The sequence below is a fragment of the Chinchilla lanigera genome, unplaced genomic scaffold (genome assembly GCF_000276665.1).
Source record: "Chinchilla lanigera isolate Chin_1 unplaced genomic scaffold, ChiLan1.0 scaffold00145, whole genome shotgun sequence".
NCBI classification, from domain to species: domain Eukaryota; kingdom Metazoa; phylum Chordata; class Mammalia; order Rodentia; family Chinchillidae; genus Chinchilla; species Chinchilla lanigera.
In genome coordinates this window covers 344,905-360,549 of record NW_004955546.1, presented here as the reverse complement: position 1 = coordinate 360,549, position 15,645 = coordinate 344,905, and the positions used below count along the sequence as shown (strand labels likewise).

General features: G+C 37.3%; 1 protein-coding gene and 1 pseudogene across 2 annotated transcripts in view; both read left to right on the top strand.

Annotated features, from left to right (window-relative positions):
- Window positions 1-6,475, top strand: part of LOC102027346 (zinc finger protein 709-like) — a 30,028-nt gene extending 23,553 nt beyond the window's left edge. Inside the window, exons 2-5 of one of the 2 annotated variants that reach the window (XM_013508419.1) lie at window positions 847-865; window positions 2,246-2,372; window positions 2,557-2,617; window positions 3,926-6,475. In XM_013508419.1, the coding sequence (XP_013363873.1) occupies window positions 2,255-2,372; window positions 2,557-2,617; window positions 3,926-5,936 (2,190 nt within the window). In that variant the 5' untranslated portion in view covers window positions 847-865; window positions 2,246-2,254 and the 3' untranslated portion in view covers window positions 5,937-6,475. The remainder of the gene's footprint in view (window positions 1-846; window positions 866-2,245; window positions 2,373-2,556; window positions 2,618-3,925) is intronic. The other variant, XM_005411751.2, reaches the window with a different exon arrangement.
- A 2,128-nt stretch (window positions 6,476-8,603) lies between these two features.
- On the top strand, window positions 8,604-10,805 carry LOC102027016 (annotated as a pseudogene).
- The last annotated feature ends 4,840 nt before the right edge of the window (window positions 10,806-15,645 follow it).

Sequence of the window (15,645 nt, the reverse complement as noted above, 5' to 3'; positions counted from 1 at the left end):
ATATAGATTAATGTGTCCTTTCTTATTGGCAATTTTGTGTTAAATATTTTGCAATAAACTTTCTTTTCAAAATTATTGCTTAGACTTAACACTTATAATGTAAATAACCTGGGAATATGCAGAAAGTGAAAAATATTTTTCACTGGGCCTTTGGCATTGTTTCAGAGCGTACAGATGATTGATACCCTTCCTGACTCAACCCTGTCTTGCCCCGTGGATGACCACTGTCCCACTTTGGTGACTTTTCCTAAGTTTACCATGTGTGAGTTTGTATGAAAAATGTTCTTTTGATTTCACCCCTTTGCATTTTCAGTAAGTGATTATTATAGATTTGTGAAGAGAACTATTTTGAGAAGGTATTTTTCTGTCACAAGTGATGATATGTGAATCAAGAGTCAAGTGCTTTCTCATCCATGTCATTGGTCCTGGGACACAGGACTTTTCAAGTTTACTTGAAAAGATTTACGTCTCTCTCCAGGAATAACAGCACAGTGTGTTCTCTGCGCAGTGGAAAGAAGCTACTGGTCTGTATGTGTTGGTAAACTCTAAAGTAAAGGAAATGAATGTAGAGTGTAGCAATAGTTTCTCCTCTCTCCCATAAATCTGTGTCCTTATTGTTCTCTCCCACTCTTCCATTTTCTTTAGTGATTTTTAAGAAAGGTTTGGTTCTTGTTATTTATTCCATGTTTTTTCTTCAGTTAGATATGTTGTAGTGATTGTTTTGTAGATTTGTGTTCATTGATTTTTATTCCGTATACAAAATATTTATACTGGGCACACATGACATTTATTACTTCCTTGTTTATATCCCTTGTATTTTCTAATTTTGATACTTTTTTTTTTTAGGAAAAGCTTTTCACATTTGGTAAGTTTTTTCACTGAGTTCTCAAGCATTCAAGGTTATCTTTAACATTTCAATATGTAACATATAATGCAGGTAGAATAGAAGGCTATATGCAATCCAGGCTCACAAACACATCCCTGTTTCTCACTAAACATAAAGAGATTGTGTTTTTTTCTAGAGATAAATACCACCGGCTTTATGAATGATCCGTATTCCACATACCTGTGAACTCACTGAATTCTGTGTTCCGTTCTTGAAATCTATTTGTCCTTTTCTCTAGTGATGGTACTGTCTCATGAACTGTGGAATTTGAATGCTTTTTAGTCATATTATGGATGCTATTACCTTCCTTGCTTAGAAGGTATTGAATGTTGTGAGAGTTTCATTATATTGTATAGCTATAACTTTAAACAAATCCAACTTGTATTTACTTTGTTTCTGGGAGTTTGAGTCAGGGTGTCTGTTTGTCTTTCACATAATTATGTAACAGAGTCCAGCCTTAAAATCAAGGCAGTTCTCCAGCATCACTGTCCCAAGTGCTGTGGTTGCAGGCATGTACCACCATATCTTGTGATATATTGGTTTTCAATGGATATAATACATTTTATTCATCTACCTCTCAGACCAGCCTAGAATCTCTTATGTCTGAGTAGAAGGTGACACTGAGCTCTAAGATAGTTTGCAACCTTGGCCCGTTTTCATTGTTCATAGACTGTTCCAATAAAACTTTTTCTATGAATACTTTTGTTAGTATTTATATACCATATTTGATGTTCAACTGTGTTTGTTTCTATGAAGCCAAATTCAGGTTTCAGAATGCTGCTTAAGTGCATCAAAGAAAGGACTTAATGACATCAATAATGAGATTTGAAAATAGATTTTACCTATGGCCTATCATTCAATATTTATCTTCTGCTCTGCTTTGTGGATGGTGGTTTTGTAGGCTCCCACTGTGAGCTCTGCTTTAGACAGTGCACAGGTACCCCTGCAGTGATCCAGCAAAAGAATCAGTGCTCCTAATGTGCTGATGGATGAATTGCAATCTAGTATCATAATTGCAGTCTGAAAAACATATGGCTATACATGGAATTAATGACCAAGATATGGAACTAAGATTTGTACATTTCAGCCTCCATTTAACTGTTTTGTTTTTGTTTTATTTTGTTTTGTATTATTGAGACAGGTTCTTTCTGTATTTAGTTCAGGCTAACCTTGAACTAACTGTGGAACCCACACTGGTCTTGAACTCATGGCAATCCTCCTGCCTCAGCCTCCTGAGTGTTAGGATTAGCTATGCACCACCATGCTAGGCCTTCAATTCAGCTGTCTATGAGAGGAGTTAAAATATCCTAGGCTGTGAGTCTCCAACTACCTTTGAGAAATGTATGTATGATTGTTTAGGAGGCAGTGATGTTTGAGGACGTGGCTGTGAATTTCACCATGGAGGAGTGGGCTTTGCTGAATACATCCCAAAGGGAGCTCTACAGAGATGTGATGGGGGAAATCTTCAGTCATGTCGCTGCCATAGGTAAGGATGACAGCTCTCTCTTTTTATACTATCAGAGAATATCCTTTGTTGCTCATCACTGCTGTTTGATTACAAAGAATGTGAAAGCATTTTGAAGAATAGCTCATGCCTGAATCTAATTAAAATGTATTAATTCTTATGTATAAATATGATGAGTCTTTATATTTTTCTGTCTATAATTCAGGAAGAGTTGGGGATAACCAAGATGTTGAAAAAGAACACAAAAATTACTGGAGAAGTCCAAGGTAATTTGCACTCACAAGGGAAAAGTATGTTCCTCATGAGTCAGTGTCTGAGCAGAGGCATGACAACCAAAGAAATGAGGGCAAGTTCAGTTTAATGTAAGAAATGTTCTGCAAAGATGTGTGCAACTTCATTTTGTAATCTGACCATTGCATCATGAACATGTGTAAAAATATGTTTAGGTAATGTATATATCTGTATATGAAAAGAATAAACTTTGAGTTTTGACAGGAAGTTGTCTTTATTAACTCTGTGCATATGTATTGATTATAACAGATGTGATATCCAAAACTTGGTAACCTTGAAACAGTTATTCAAAGTTCAAATTAATGGTAGTGTTTCAATATGTTTTCAAGCCATTGTCCAGGGTATTGAGTTCTTTGTGATTAAACCTTCTTAGAAGGTTGGTGGAATTTTAATTAAAGTCAGTCTGAGAATCAGTATGCAGATGTCTCCAAAAGTTGATCAAGACATACTTCTGAGTATATTCTCAAAAGTATCAAAATGATCATATTATACAGATGCATGCATACCTATCCTCACAGAATGTCAATTTAGAGCCAGTAAGCCGTGAATCACCTTAGATATCTATCAGTGTATTCATGGATAAGGAAAATTGTTGATAGGCTTTGTGTGATTGTGCATTCTTGTGAAACTAGCACTGTGGGAAGCAGGTATTGATGAATGGCAAATTGAATCACCCTGAATAATTTAATCATCATTGAAAATCGGTCTAAAATACAAATTAAAAAGTTGGAGATTTTGTACTAAGACCTGGTTTTCACTGTGAGCACTGAAGAGAAAATGAAACTGTATTCCGTAATCTGCCAAAAAGATAAACTATATTATGTCTTTGCCAAAATTAATGGATGGGTCTTCCTCCCATAGTGTTGAGAGAAATAACTCTCATGTGAGAAACCAAAATGCAAATTAAGAGAGTACAGTAAATAATAATTGATATAGAAAGGACAGACTGGTTTTTTGGAGATGAGGAAGACAAATTGGTTAAGGAAAAAGAATAGGTTAAGGATAGAAGGGATTGTGATGGGGGAAAGATCAAAATGATCAGTATGTGATACTCATATGAACCAAATGCTGAAAATGAAGCTAAGTCTTCTGTATTTCAAAATATAGTAACTTTAAAATTCCCAAATGAATACTGCTTTTTTGGGAATGGTGATTTTGAACGTATCTTGCAAGGCATTCAGTTAATTCATTGTCCAAATTTCTTAGCAGGCAACAAACAGAACTTGCTTTGGTAAGTCATTAATATGATGATCCTTTTTATTGTGACTTCTTTTTCTTTGCAGAAGTGAAGAGTTATGGAAATGCTCTGAATATCAAGGTTGGAATCAATATGAAGAACTATTCCTTTGTACTCCAGATGTTAATGTGGATATAAATCAAGTAGACACACCCAATAATGATCAGATCCATGAAACAAATTGTAGTGGAGGGAAACCCTATGTATGTATGCAGTGTGGGAAAGCTTTCAGCACACATGGATCTTGTCAAATACATGAGCGACTTCACACTGGAGAAAAACCCTATGTATGTAAACAATGTGGTAAAGCTTTCAGCACCCATATAAATTCTCAAGTGCATGAAAGTCTTCACACTGGAGAGACACCCTATGTATGTAAACAGTGTGGTAAAGCTTTCAGCACATGCAGTTCTTGTCAAGTCCATGAAAGAATTCACAAAGGGGAGAAACCCTATGTGTGTAAACACTGTGGGAAGGCTTTCAGCACAAAACGTGATTGTCAAACACATGAAAGAGTTCACACTGGGGAGAAACCCTATGTTTGTAAACAGTGTGGAAAAGCTTTCAGCAGAAACACTCATTGTCGACGTCATGAAAGAACTCACTCTGGGGAGAAACCCTATGTATGTAGACAGTGTGGGAAAGGCTTCACTACGGATGCATATTGTAAAATACATGAAAGACTTCACACTGGAGAGAAACCCTATGTATGTAAAGAATGTGGTAAAGCTTTCAGCACACGCCGATCTTGTCAGATACATGAAAAAATTCACACAGGGGAGAAACCGTATCTATGTAAACACTGTGGGAAAGCTTTCAGCACACAACGTCTTTGTCAAACACATGAAAGAGTTCACACTGGGGAGAAACCCTATGTATGTAAACAGTGTGGGAAAGCTTTCAGCACAAATACTCGTTGTCGAAGTCATGAAAGAACTCACTCTGGGGAGAAACCCTATGTATGTAAACAATGTGGAAAAGGTTTCTCTACAGATGCATATTGTAAAATACATGAAAGAGCCCACACTGGAGAGAAACCCTATGTATGTAAGCAATGTGGGAAAGATTTCAACCGGCACCTTGATTACAAATTACATGAAGGAACTCACACAGGGGAGAAACCCTATGTATGTAAGTACTGTGGGAAAGCTTTCATTGCACGCAGATCTTGTCAAATACATGAAAGAATTCACACAGGGGAGAAACCCTATGCATGTAAGCACTGTGGGAAAGCTTTCAGCACACGCACATCTTGTCAAATACATGAAAGTATTCACACAGGAGAGAAACCCTATGTGTGCAGACAGTGTGGGAAAGCTTTCCGAACACGCACGTCTTGTCAAGTACACGAAAGGACTCACACAGGGGAGAAACCCTATGTATGTAAGCAATGTGGGAAAGCTTTCAGCAGAAACTCTATTTGTCAAGTTCATGAAAGAACTCACACTGGGGAGAAACCCTATGTATGTAAACACTGTGGGAAAGCTTTCAGCAGAAACTCTAATTATCAAATTCATGGAAGAACTCACACTGGGGAGAAACCCTATGTATGTAAACACTGTGGGAAAGCTTTCAGCACAAAACGTCTCTGTCAAACACATGAAAGAGTTCACACTGGGGAGAAACCCTATGTTTGTAAAAACTGTGGTAAAGCTTTCTCCACCAAACATCTTTGTCAAATACATGAAAGAATTCACACAGGGGAGAAACCCTATGTATGCAAGGAATGTGGGAAAGGTTTCAACAGGTACTGTGATTGCAAAATGCATGAAAGAACTCACACAGGGGAGAAACCCTATGTATGTAAGGAATGTGGGAAAGCTTTCAGCAGAAACTCTGTTTGTCGAATTCATGAAAGAAGTCACAGTGGAGAGAAACCCCATGTATGTAAACAATGTGGGAAAGCTTTCACCACACATGCCTATTGTAAAATTCATGAGAAAATTCACACAGGGGAGAAACCCTATGTATGTATACAATGTGGGAAAGCTTTTCCCACAATCCAACATTTGCGAACCCATGAAAGAATTCATACTAGGAAGGAATCATGTATATAAGCAATGTGGGAATGCTTTCACAAGGCAGAGTGAATGTAAAGTACATGAAAGAATTCACACTGGGGAATCATCCTATGTATGTATATAATGTGCAAGTTCTGCACACATAATAATTCTGACATATAGGAAAGAACATCCTGGGCAAAAATCCTGTGTATATGAGTAATGTGGGAATAGTGCTAGTCCACACCCATCATTAAGTACATGAAAGAAGCCTCACTGGAGAAAAACTTTATACATACATTCAAGCCGCTTTTGAAACTCATGTGAAAATTTTTCATATAATGGAATTCTGCAGAGAAAGTGCACCATGTTTAATGCCAATACATCTTCACAAATTTTGCAGAGAGTACCATTCCCACATGGAGCTGTCCTAAAGTAGGTGCATAGTGTTGTTTTCAGTAAATAACTTATACAAATTTATACTGTATATTTGTTGTGTTTAATATGGAAATATTGAGTGTACATAATTCTGTATTTTTATGTCTCTGCTGAATACATCGTGTCTTTTAATTAAATATGTTGAATTGGAAAATGTACATTTTAGTTTCAAGTATGGTTATTTTCTATGGACTTAATGTTTTCCCTTCTATATTGGGAGATACAGGCTGTATTGCATATTTTTCTTTCCTACTTAGCCAATATCATCATTTTCATAAATGTTCTTTTTCTTACCATCAAAGTTTTATTTTTCACTTTTATATTGTAATAACTTTTAATATAGTGTTAAGTTTTCCACCCTATTCCAAAAATAAGCCATTCTGCAAGCCTCCTGTTCAAATGACAAAACACTTCCAACATTCAGTCCACTTGGGGACAAAGCAAGTCCAAAATTCAGCAGGTCAGACATTAATTCGCTAGTTACATGTCCAGCATCTGATGTAATGTGTGGTAAGATGGGAACTCCAAAAGAATTGGGGGCTCCATCCCTTGGCATTTCCAGTGGTTGTGGCTACCATGGCTTCTCTCTTGAGCTAGCTTTGATCCGTCCTTTAAGGTTTCCTCAGATGATCCATGTTGCTGTTTGCACCAAACTTGTTCAGTGTTTACTGCACCTTTTGCTTTATGCTTACATTTTCATCCACTGCCCTCCCAGAGGCACACTGGCCACCAGCTCTTCTGAAATCAGTGTGGAAGCATCCTTAACCCTATAAATCTTGCATTCTGCATGTGCCTAAATCCTGTACAATGTATGTTTTGCTAAGTTTTGTTGTCAACTGGAGAACCAGCCCGGCTTTTGTCTCCCTTGGCTGTAGGGGTCAAGTGCACAAATCACTGGGACTCTTATCCTCTTATCCTGAAGACCAAATTTGCTGTGCTGCTCCCATTCAGTAACGTGGTGCAGCTACCACCATTATGGAACCCAGTGCTGTGGCTTTCTCCTCAAAGCAGTCTTTCACTTTTGCAGTTTTGAGGCTGCAAAGATGGAGACTTGCTGCTTGTTGTTATGCCCTCAGGATATGTTTTCTATTCTTGTGTTCCTTCTCAGCAGCCAAGATCTCAACTCTTATCTTTGTAGTGCACAGCTTTACTGGAGCTTTGTTTCTTGTCAGATGTACATTTTAAGTCATTGTGCTGTGATCTCTGATTTGTAACATAAATCTGACCAAAAGCCCCGAACAATAGTCATGCCACTGGCTAAAGATACGACTGTTGAAAAATCTTCTGTGAGATTAATTAGTCCTTTGCTCTTAATCTACGTCTCAGGGACATTCTCTCGACATGAGCAAAATGCTGACAAACTTTTTGTCAAGCCATAAGACATCAACTGGAGTCCAACAACAGCCAGTGTAGTCCTTCCCACCAAAAAGCTCCCAAGCCTGGTGTTTACTGGCAGTTTGTGTGAGCCTTTTGGTCTTCTGAGCTCTGACCTGGATCTCCCTTTCAGAACAGCCTAAGCATTCCAACAGTACTCTTTCAGGCAGCATCTCAACTTCTTTCTGAACTTTGCAAAAGCTATTCCCGAAGACTGTGGAACCCCTTGGTCAGGTAGAGTGGGAAGAATGACTCCACTTCTGGTAGTAACTTTTGTCTTAGTCACATTTTTCTCATTCCTCGGACAAAGTAGCTGACACCTAAAGTTAAGGAAGGCAAGGTTTATTTATGTCACATTTTGTGGAGGATTCAGTCCATAATCCTGGGTCTAAGGCTGGGATGCATGGCATAGGGGCAACATTTAATGTTGGTGGAAGAGAGCAGACACACCAACAGCAAAAGTGGGAGGGCGCAAGCCTCTTTTCCTCCCTTATATTGTATGCAAGCTACCTGCCCTGTGGTGTGTGCAACACTCACATCATCTTCCCGCCCTGTTTTGAAGATTTATTTTAAAGAGAATAATACAGAGAAAAAGAACAATAGCAAAGTACCAACAATGTAGACAAAAACGAAACAAAGCAAAAAATGATACAGGGCTTGAGAACAGAAGGGTTGTTACATTACACATTGTCATCTTCAAGGAAGTTGCTCCAATTATCAGATTGGAGAATTGAAGATTGATCCAATCACTAAAGAAAATTAAAAATAGAAACATTAGAAATGATAGAGTTTCATTAGACAAGATGGTGGGAATTCACTAGTGGCTGTCGTATTGCATATTGTTGTTTTCAAATTAGTTGTTCAGATTACCAGATATAAGCATGCAAAATTGGCCGCTATGGTGCTGGCAGGATGGCGGTTGGTGGTGATGTTGCTAGTGTTCCCGAGTGCCAGGTTCAGCCCTATGTGCTAGAGAAGTGGACCTCCTTCTGGTCTACCTATATTCCCAAGAACATTTTAGTGGATAAACCACATGACCAGTCTTCAAGATGGTCTTCAGTGAACAACTGTCCTCCCCACTACTTGATTCTAAAGCTTGAATGACCTGCTATAGTTCAGAATATCACGTTTGGGAAATATGAGAAAATGCATGTCTGCAATTTGAAGTAATTAAGCCTGATGGAATGAATGAAGAAAATATGACAGAGCTATTGTCTAGTGGTTTAAAGACTGACTATAACAAGGAAATATTCACCTTGAAGCATGGAATTGATGAGCAAATGTTTCCTTTTTGATTCATTAAGGTAGTTCCACTCCTGTGTGGGTGCCCAGTTTTCACTTTAGCAACTGGTATATTGACCTTAGTGGTATTGATGATCCTGATGTTGTACAACCATGTCTTGACTGGTACAGCAAGTACCATGAACAGGAAGCCATTGGCCTTTGCCTAAAGTATTTCAGACAACACAACTACACAGAGGCTCTTGAATCACTGCCAGGGACAACTAAGATAGCCCTGGAACATCCTATGTTAACAGATCTGCACAGCAAACTGGTGTTGAGGAGTGGTTTTGATGCTTACAGAGAATTGATTGAGAAAGCTGTCAATGATGGCTTCTTCAGTTTATCAATCAACAGGAATAGAAACCACAATGGAGTTATATCATTCCCCAAAGCACCAAAGGTGATGGGGAAGACATCCAGCCAGGAATGAGAGGGGGCCATCAGATGGTTATTGATGTTCAGACAGAGACTTTATTTGTTTCGTGGCCTGGATGGAACACAAGATCTTGCTGACTTCTGGGCATACAGTGTGAAAGAGAACCAGAGGACATGTATCTCTAAAGATACTGAGAAAGAGAGTGGCCCAAGTGCCAGATAATGTGATAAAATGTGCATTGATATTCAACAGAGGCAGGTCTGTACACTGGGACGTTATTTGGATTCCTTTCTGAGGAACAGCAAGTCTCTGAAAAGTAATTTATACCATTATGATATTGACACAAACAGATGGATGTTGCTAAGTGAAGATACTGCTGCTGATGGAGGACTGAAATTGGTGTTTGATGATCAGATGTGTATGGATTCAGAAAAACATAAGATCTACATCTTTGGTGGTAGAATTTTGGCATGTAATGGCAGCATAGATGACAGCACAGCTAGTGAATCACAATTCAGTGTGTGTTTTTTTTTTTTTTCAACTGTCAGTGTCAAACCTGGAAACTTCTTTAAGAGGACTCCTGTAATGCTGGGCCTGAAGACATCCTATCCCGGATAGGACACTGCATGTTATTCCACTGAAAAAATAGTTGCTTATAGGTGTTTGGTGGTGAGAGACCAAAAACCTATTTGAATGTTTTCTTTGTTTATGATGTGGACTCTGATCATGTAGATATAATATCAGATGGTATGAAGAAAGACTGTGGGATGGTCTCGGTGACAGGGTTCACAGAGAGAACAACTGTTGATGCAGAAGTGAATGAAATAGATGTCTTATGTGGACTCTGCAAAGACAAGGAAAAGAGAGAAAAGAATGTGAAAAATTCATTCTGTATTTATGACACTGTGAGGACTAGTTGGTGTTGTGTCTATAAGAATGATCAAACTGCAAAGGATTGTCCGAGTAAAAGTCTACAGGATAAAGAACCATGTCCAAGATTTGCCCATCAGCTTGTTTATGATGAGTTAGATAAGGTTGATTTCTTATTTGGTGGGAAGGCAGGAAAATCTTGTTCTGTAAAGATGAGACTGGATGACTTGTGGTCACTGAAGCTGTGTTGACTTTCAAAAGATTATTTGGTGAGGCACTGCACATACCTCATGAGAAAACACAGCTTTGAAGAAAAGGCCCAGATAGATCCTGTTAGTGCTCTAAAATACTTGCAAAGTGATCTTTTTATAACTGTGGATTATTCAGACCTAGAAGAGGCAAAAGAGTTCCAGCTCCTAGCTTGTGCTGTATTCAAATGTGGTTCAGATTTTAGAGCTTTAGGCTTTTAGGATGTGAATCACACCTATGCTCAACGAACTCATGTCTTGGACACCTTAGTAAATTTCTTTCCTGACAGCATGACTCCTTGTAAAGGCAACCTGGTAGACTTCATCACAGTGTAAGTGAAAAGTTACTGGCCACACAGTGGAGAACAGGAGGCATTTTCAGTGTATGGATCACAGCTCTGTTGACTGAAGTGAAGCTGCAGTGATTGAGGCCTGCACCAGAGTGTTGAAGGGATTTTACCATCACAAGTTTTCACCCTCTTTCTTCATACCTGACCACAACCTCATTCTCATCTTATTCGCAAATTAGGCTAATAAAGTGAAATTTTTGTTCAAAAAAAATTTTTTTGTTCAAAATACAAAAAATTGTATTCAGAAAACAGAATGCAATTGGAAAAATTATCTGTTCCTTTCAATGAACTATTAGAAAGGAAGAGAAAAATTATCTGTTCCTTTCAATGAACTGTTAGACATCAGCAGTACAGTTACCCAGCCATCCATGTAACATATATATGTGTGTGTGTATATATATATATATATATATATATATATATATATACACACACACATAAATATATATATTTTTTTCCCTTCCTTATTTTTCTCCTTTCCCTCAGCTCAGTTCCTTGCTTGAGCAATTTCTTTTTCTTTCATAATATCTATTGTACATTTTGGGTTTTATTTTCTCTTTCAGTTTCTTACACTAGGGAGACAATCTGACGTTAACACCCGTGGGTCTGATGTATTTCTGTAATAACTATGCTTCAGTTGCGTCCATTTATGTATAAAAGTGTCAAGTTTATCTTTTTTTTATAGCAGAGTAATAGTCCATTGTATAAAAAAAATCACATTTTTATCCATTCCTTCATTGATGAACATTTGTGCTGTTTCCAAGATTTAGTTATGGCAAATTGTGCTGCTGTAAACTTGGGTGCACATATATCATTGAGGTATGTTTTTAATTCTTCTGTGAAAGTACCCAGAAAGGGAACAGCTGGGTTCATTGGGACTTCTAATGCTAATTCTGTGAGGAATGTCTACATTGATTTCCACAGTGGTTTCACCAATATACCCTCCCCTGAGCAGTGGAGTAGGATTCCTTTTTCCCCACATCCACTCCAGCATTTGTTATTGGTGCATTTCTTAATGATAGCCATTCCTTCTGGAGTGAAATGAAATTTCAGTGTTCTTTTAATTTGCATTTCTTGAATGAGCAATGATGTTGTACATTTTTTCAAATATTTATTTGATTTTTATCTTTTCATCAGAGACATATGTATTCATCTCAGATGCCCATTTTTGAATTGGGTCTTTGAATTTGGGCCCTGACTTTATAACTCTTTCTGTGTTCTAGGTAGAGGTGCTTTGTCTGAGGGGCAGGTGACTAGAATGTTTTCCCAATTCCTGGGGTTTCTTTATACTTTGTTTGTGATTTCTTTTGATGGGCAAAACTTTTCCATAAAGTCAGATCCCAGTTGTTGATTCTTTGAAGTATTTGCTGTGCAATTTATTTTTTGTTCATAAACTCTCTGCCTACTCTGATTTCTTTAAGATTTTTACCTACTTTCTCTTCCAGTAGATTTAGTGTTTTTGTAACATTTAGATATTTGGTCCATTTTGACTTTGGTGCATGGTGACAGACGTGGGTCAAGTTTTAGTCTTCAGCATTTGGAAAGCTAGTTTTTCAAGCACCATTTATTAAAGAGGCTATCTTTCTGCCAGTGAACATGTCTGGCCCCTTTGTCAAGGAGTAGGTGGCTGAGTGTGTTTGTAGTTGTGTCTGCATCTTCTAATCTGTTCCACTGAGCTTCAGGTCTTTTTTTTTGGCTAGTATCATGCTGATCTTATCACAGTAGCTTTGTAGTATAATTTCAAGTCAGGGATTGTGATGCCTCCTGCGTTTCCTTCTTTGCCCAGCATTGCTCTTTGTATTCTAGGCCTTTGCTGGGGCCAGATGAATTTTAGGAATGTTTTCTCTTGATTTGTGAGGTATTCTTACGGTATTTTAATTGGGATTGTATTGAATCTGTGCAACAATTTTCAGATTATGGCCATTTTCACAATGTTGATTTTTATTCATTTGCAAAGAATTATTACTATTTTCCAAAATCCTTTTTGATCTTTTTTCAGAGTAGTGTAATTTTCAATGTGTAGATCTTTTACTTTGTTAGATTGATTCCTAAGTGTTTCAGTTTTTTAGCTGCTAAAAAACTGGTGTGGTTACCCTAATTTATTTCTCAGTGTTTTTTTTGTTTGTGTATAGGAATGACATTGGTTTTTGAGTATTGATATAATTAGCCAGCAGTGCTACTCAATTTGGCTATTAAATCTATAAGTCTTTTGGTGGAGTTTTTGGGTCTTCTATGTAGAGTATTATGTCTTGTTTGAATAATGATAATTTTGCATCTTCCTTTCCTGTCCTTATTCCTTTTATTTCTCTCTCTTGTCCAATTACTCTGGCTCATAGTAATACTTCCAGAAGTGTATTGAATAGGAGTGGTGACAGTGGACATCCTTGTTGTGCTCCTGCTTGTAAAGTGAAAGTTTTCAGTGTTTGCTCTTTCAGTATGATGTTGGCTGTATCAGAGTAAGTTAAATACCATCTATTCCTATTTTCTGTAGTTTTTTTTTTTAATCTTGAATGAGTATTATTCTTTATCAAAAGCTTTTTCTGCATCTATTGAGATGATCATGTGATTTTGTCTTTGGCTCTGTTGGTATGCTGTATTACATGAATGATTTGTGTATGTTGAACCATTTCTGCAAACCTGCAATGAATCTCCCTTGGTCATGATGCATAGTGTTCTTCGTGATTTGTTGCATTGTGTTTGCTAGTATTTTATTTTGAATTTTTGCATCTATATTCATTAAGATTGACCTGTAGTTCTCTTTTTTGGTTTGGTCCTTCTCTGGTTTTTGTATCAGGGTAATTAATTGTCCCCAGAATGAATGAGGGAGAATTCCTTGCCTTCCTATTTCAGTAAAGTGTTTGAGAAAAATTGTCATTAAATCTGTAAACTTCTTGTAGAATTGAGCTCTGAATCCATCAGGACCAGGAATTTTCTTTGTTGGTGAGTTTTCTATTACATTTTCAACTTCATGGCTGATAATGAGTTATGCAGGAGTTTTATATCTTGTTCATTCAACTATGGTAGTTCATATATCTAGGAATCTGTCCATTTCCTCTGTGTTTTTCGTTCTATGAGAGTAAAGATTTTCAAAGTAGATATTGATGATCTTCTGAATTTTTACAGGCTCTGTAGTGATTTCATCCTTTTCATTCCTTGTTGCCTGAATTTGAGTTTCTACTTTCCTTTTTTTGATAAATTTGACTAGAGTTTATCAACCTTATTTATTTTGTCAACAAACCAACTCTGCAATTCATTGATTCTTTGTATTGTTTTCTTAGTCTCTATTGTATTAATCTGTGCTCTGAGCTTTATAATTTCCTGCCTTCTTTGGGCTTGACCTGATCTTTTCCTGGAAGCTTGACATACAGCACAAGATTGTCTATTTGTACTCCTTCTATTTTCCTGATGTGGGAATTCACCAGTATAAATTTTCCTTTGAGGACTGCTTTTGTTGCATCCTACAGGTACCTGTAAGTTGTATCTGCATTTTTTTTTGTAAATATTGTTTTATTTCTTTAATGTGACCCATTCATTATTCAGGAGCATGTTTCTAATTTCCTTGTGTTTATGGTGTTTTTGCAGTTTCTTTTGTCATTAATTTCCAATTTCATTGCAGTATGATACAACAGTACACCTGGGATAATTTCAATTTCTTTGCATTTGCTTGTGCATGTTCTATATGCTAGTACATGTTCTGTTTTGGAGAACATGCCTTGTGCGGCTAAGAAAAATGTTTATTCTGATGGTGGTGCTGGCCACTCTGTAAACGTCTACCAAGTCCATTTGTTCACAAGTTTGGTTTAGTTTTGTTATTTGTTTGCCAATTTTTTGTCTAGTTGATCAATCTCATTTTTAATGTGGTGTTAAAGCCCCAAGTTATGATTGTGTTATGCTTATTGGATTTTCCATGTCTGTTAGAGATTATCTTGTGTAGTTGACTGCTCCAGTGTTTGGTGGATATATATATATAAAATTGTTACCTCTTCCTTTGACGTTTTCCCCTAACTAGTATGTAGTGACATTCTGTATCTCTTTTGATTGTTCTGGAAGTACACATCATCTACAAATAGAAAAGGTACTCCTCCTTTCTGGCTTTCTGTTTCTTGTGCACAGCATAGTGTTGGAGTTTGTTTCTTGATCCACTCGGCCAGTGTGCTTCTTTTGAGTAGTGATTTCAGACCACTTACATTAAGAGTTATTAGTGATATGGATTGACATCCTTTTCATGTTATTTTCCCACTGTTGTTTTTTTTGTTTGTTTGTTTTTTCCAATACCAAGAATCAAACTCACGACCTCACGCTTGCTAGGCAGGCGCTGTGCTGCTGAGCTAAATCCCCAGCCCTTCCACTGTTGGTTTTGTACTTTCTCCCTGTGTTTAACTGCTTATGTTGCTTAGTAGTTCTTTTCTATTGTTGGTCTTGAGATTGTGGTCATTTTTATCTCTTTTTAGAATGTCATTCTGTACTCTGTAGGATTGGTTTGGCACTTATGAATTTCTTCAGTTGATCTTTGTCATGGAAATATCTAATTTTTTAAAATCTATTTTGAAAAATAGCTTTGCAGAATACAGCCATCTGGGTTGGAAGTTGCTTTCTTTCAGGACCTGAAATACTTCACTCCAAGGTCTTCTTGCCTTGATGGTCTGTGATGGACTTTCCTTCATAGGTGACCTGTGCCTTTTCTGTAACAGCTTTTTTAAAAATTTTTTTGGTTTTCCTCTGGTACCAGGAATCAAACTCATGACCTTGCGCTTGCCAGGCAGGTGCTGTGCCACTGAGCTAAATCCCCAGCCCTCTAATAGCTTTTAATATGCTGTTCTTTTGCT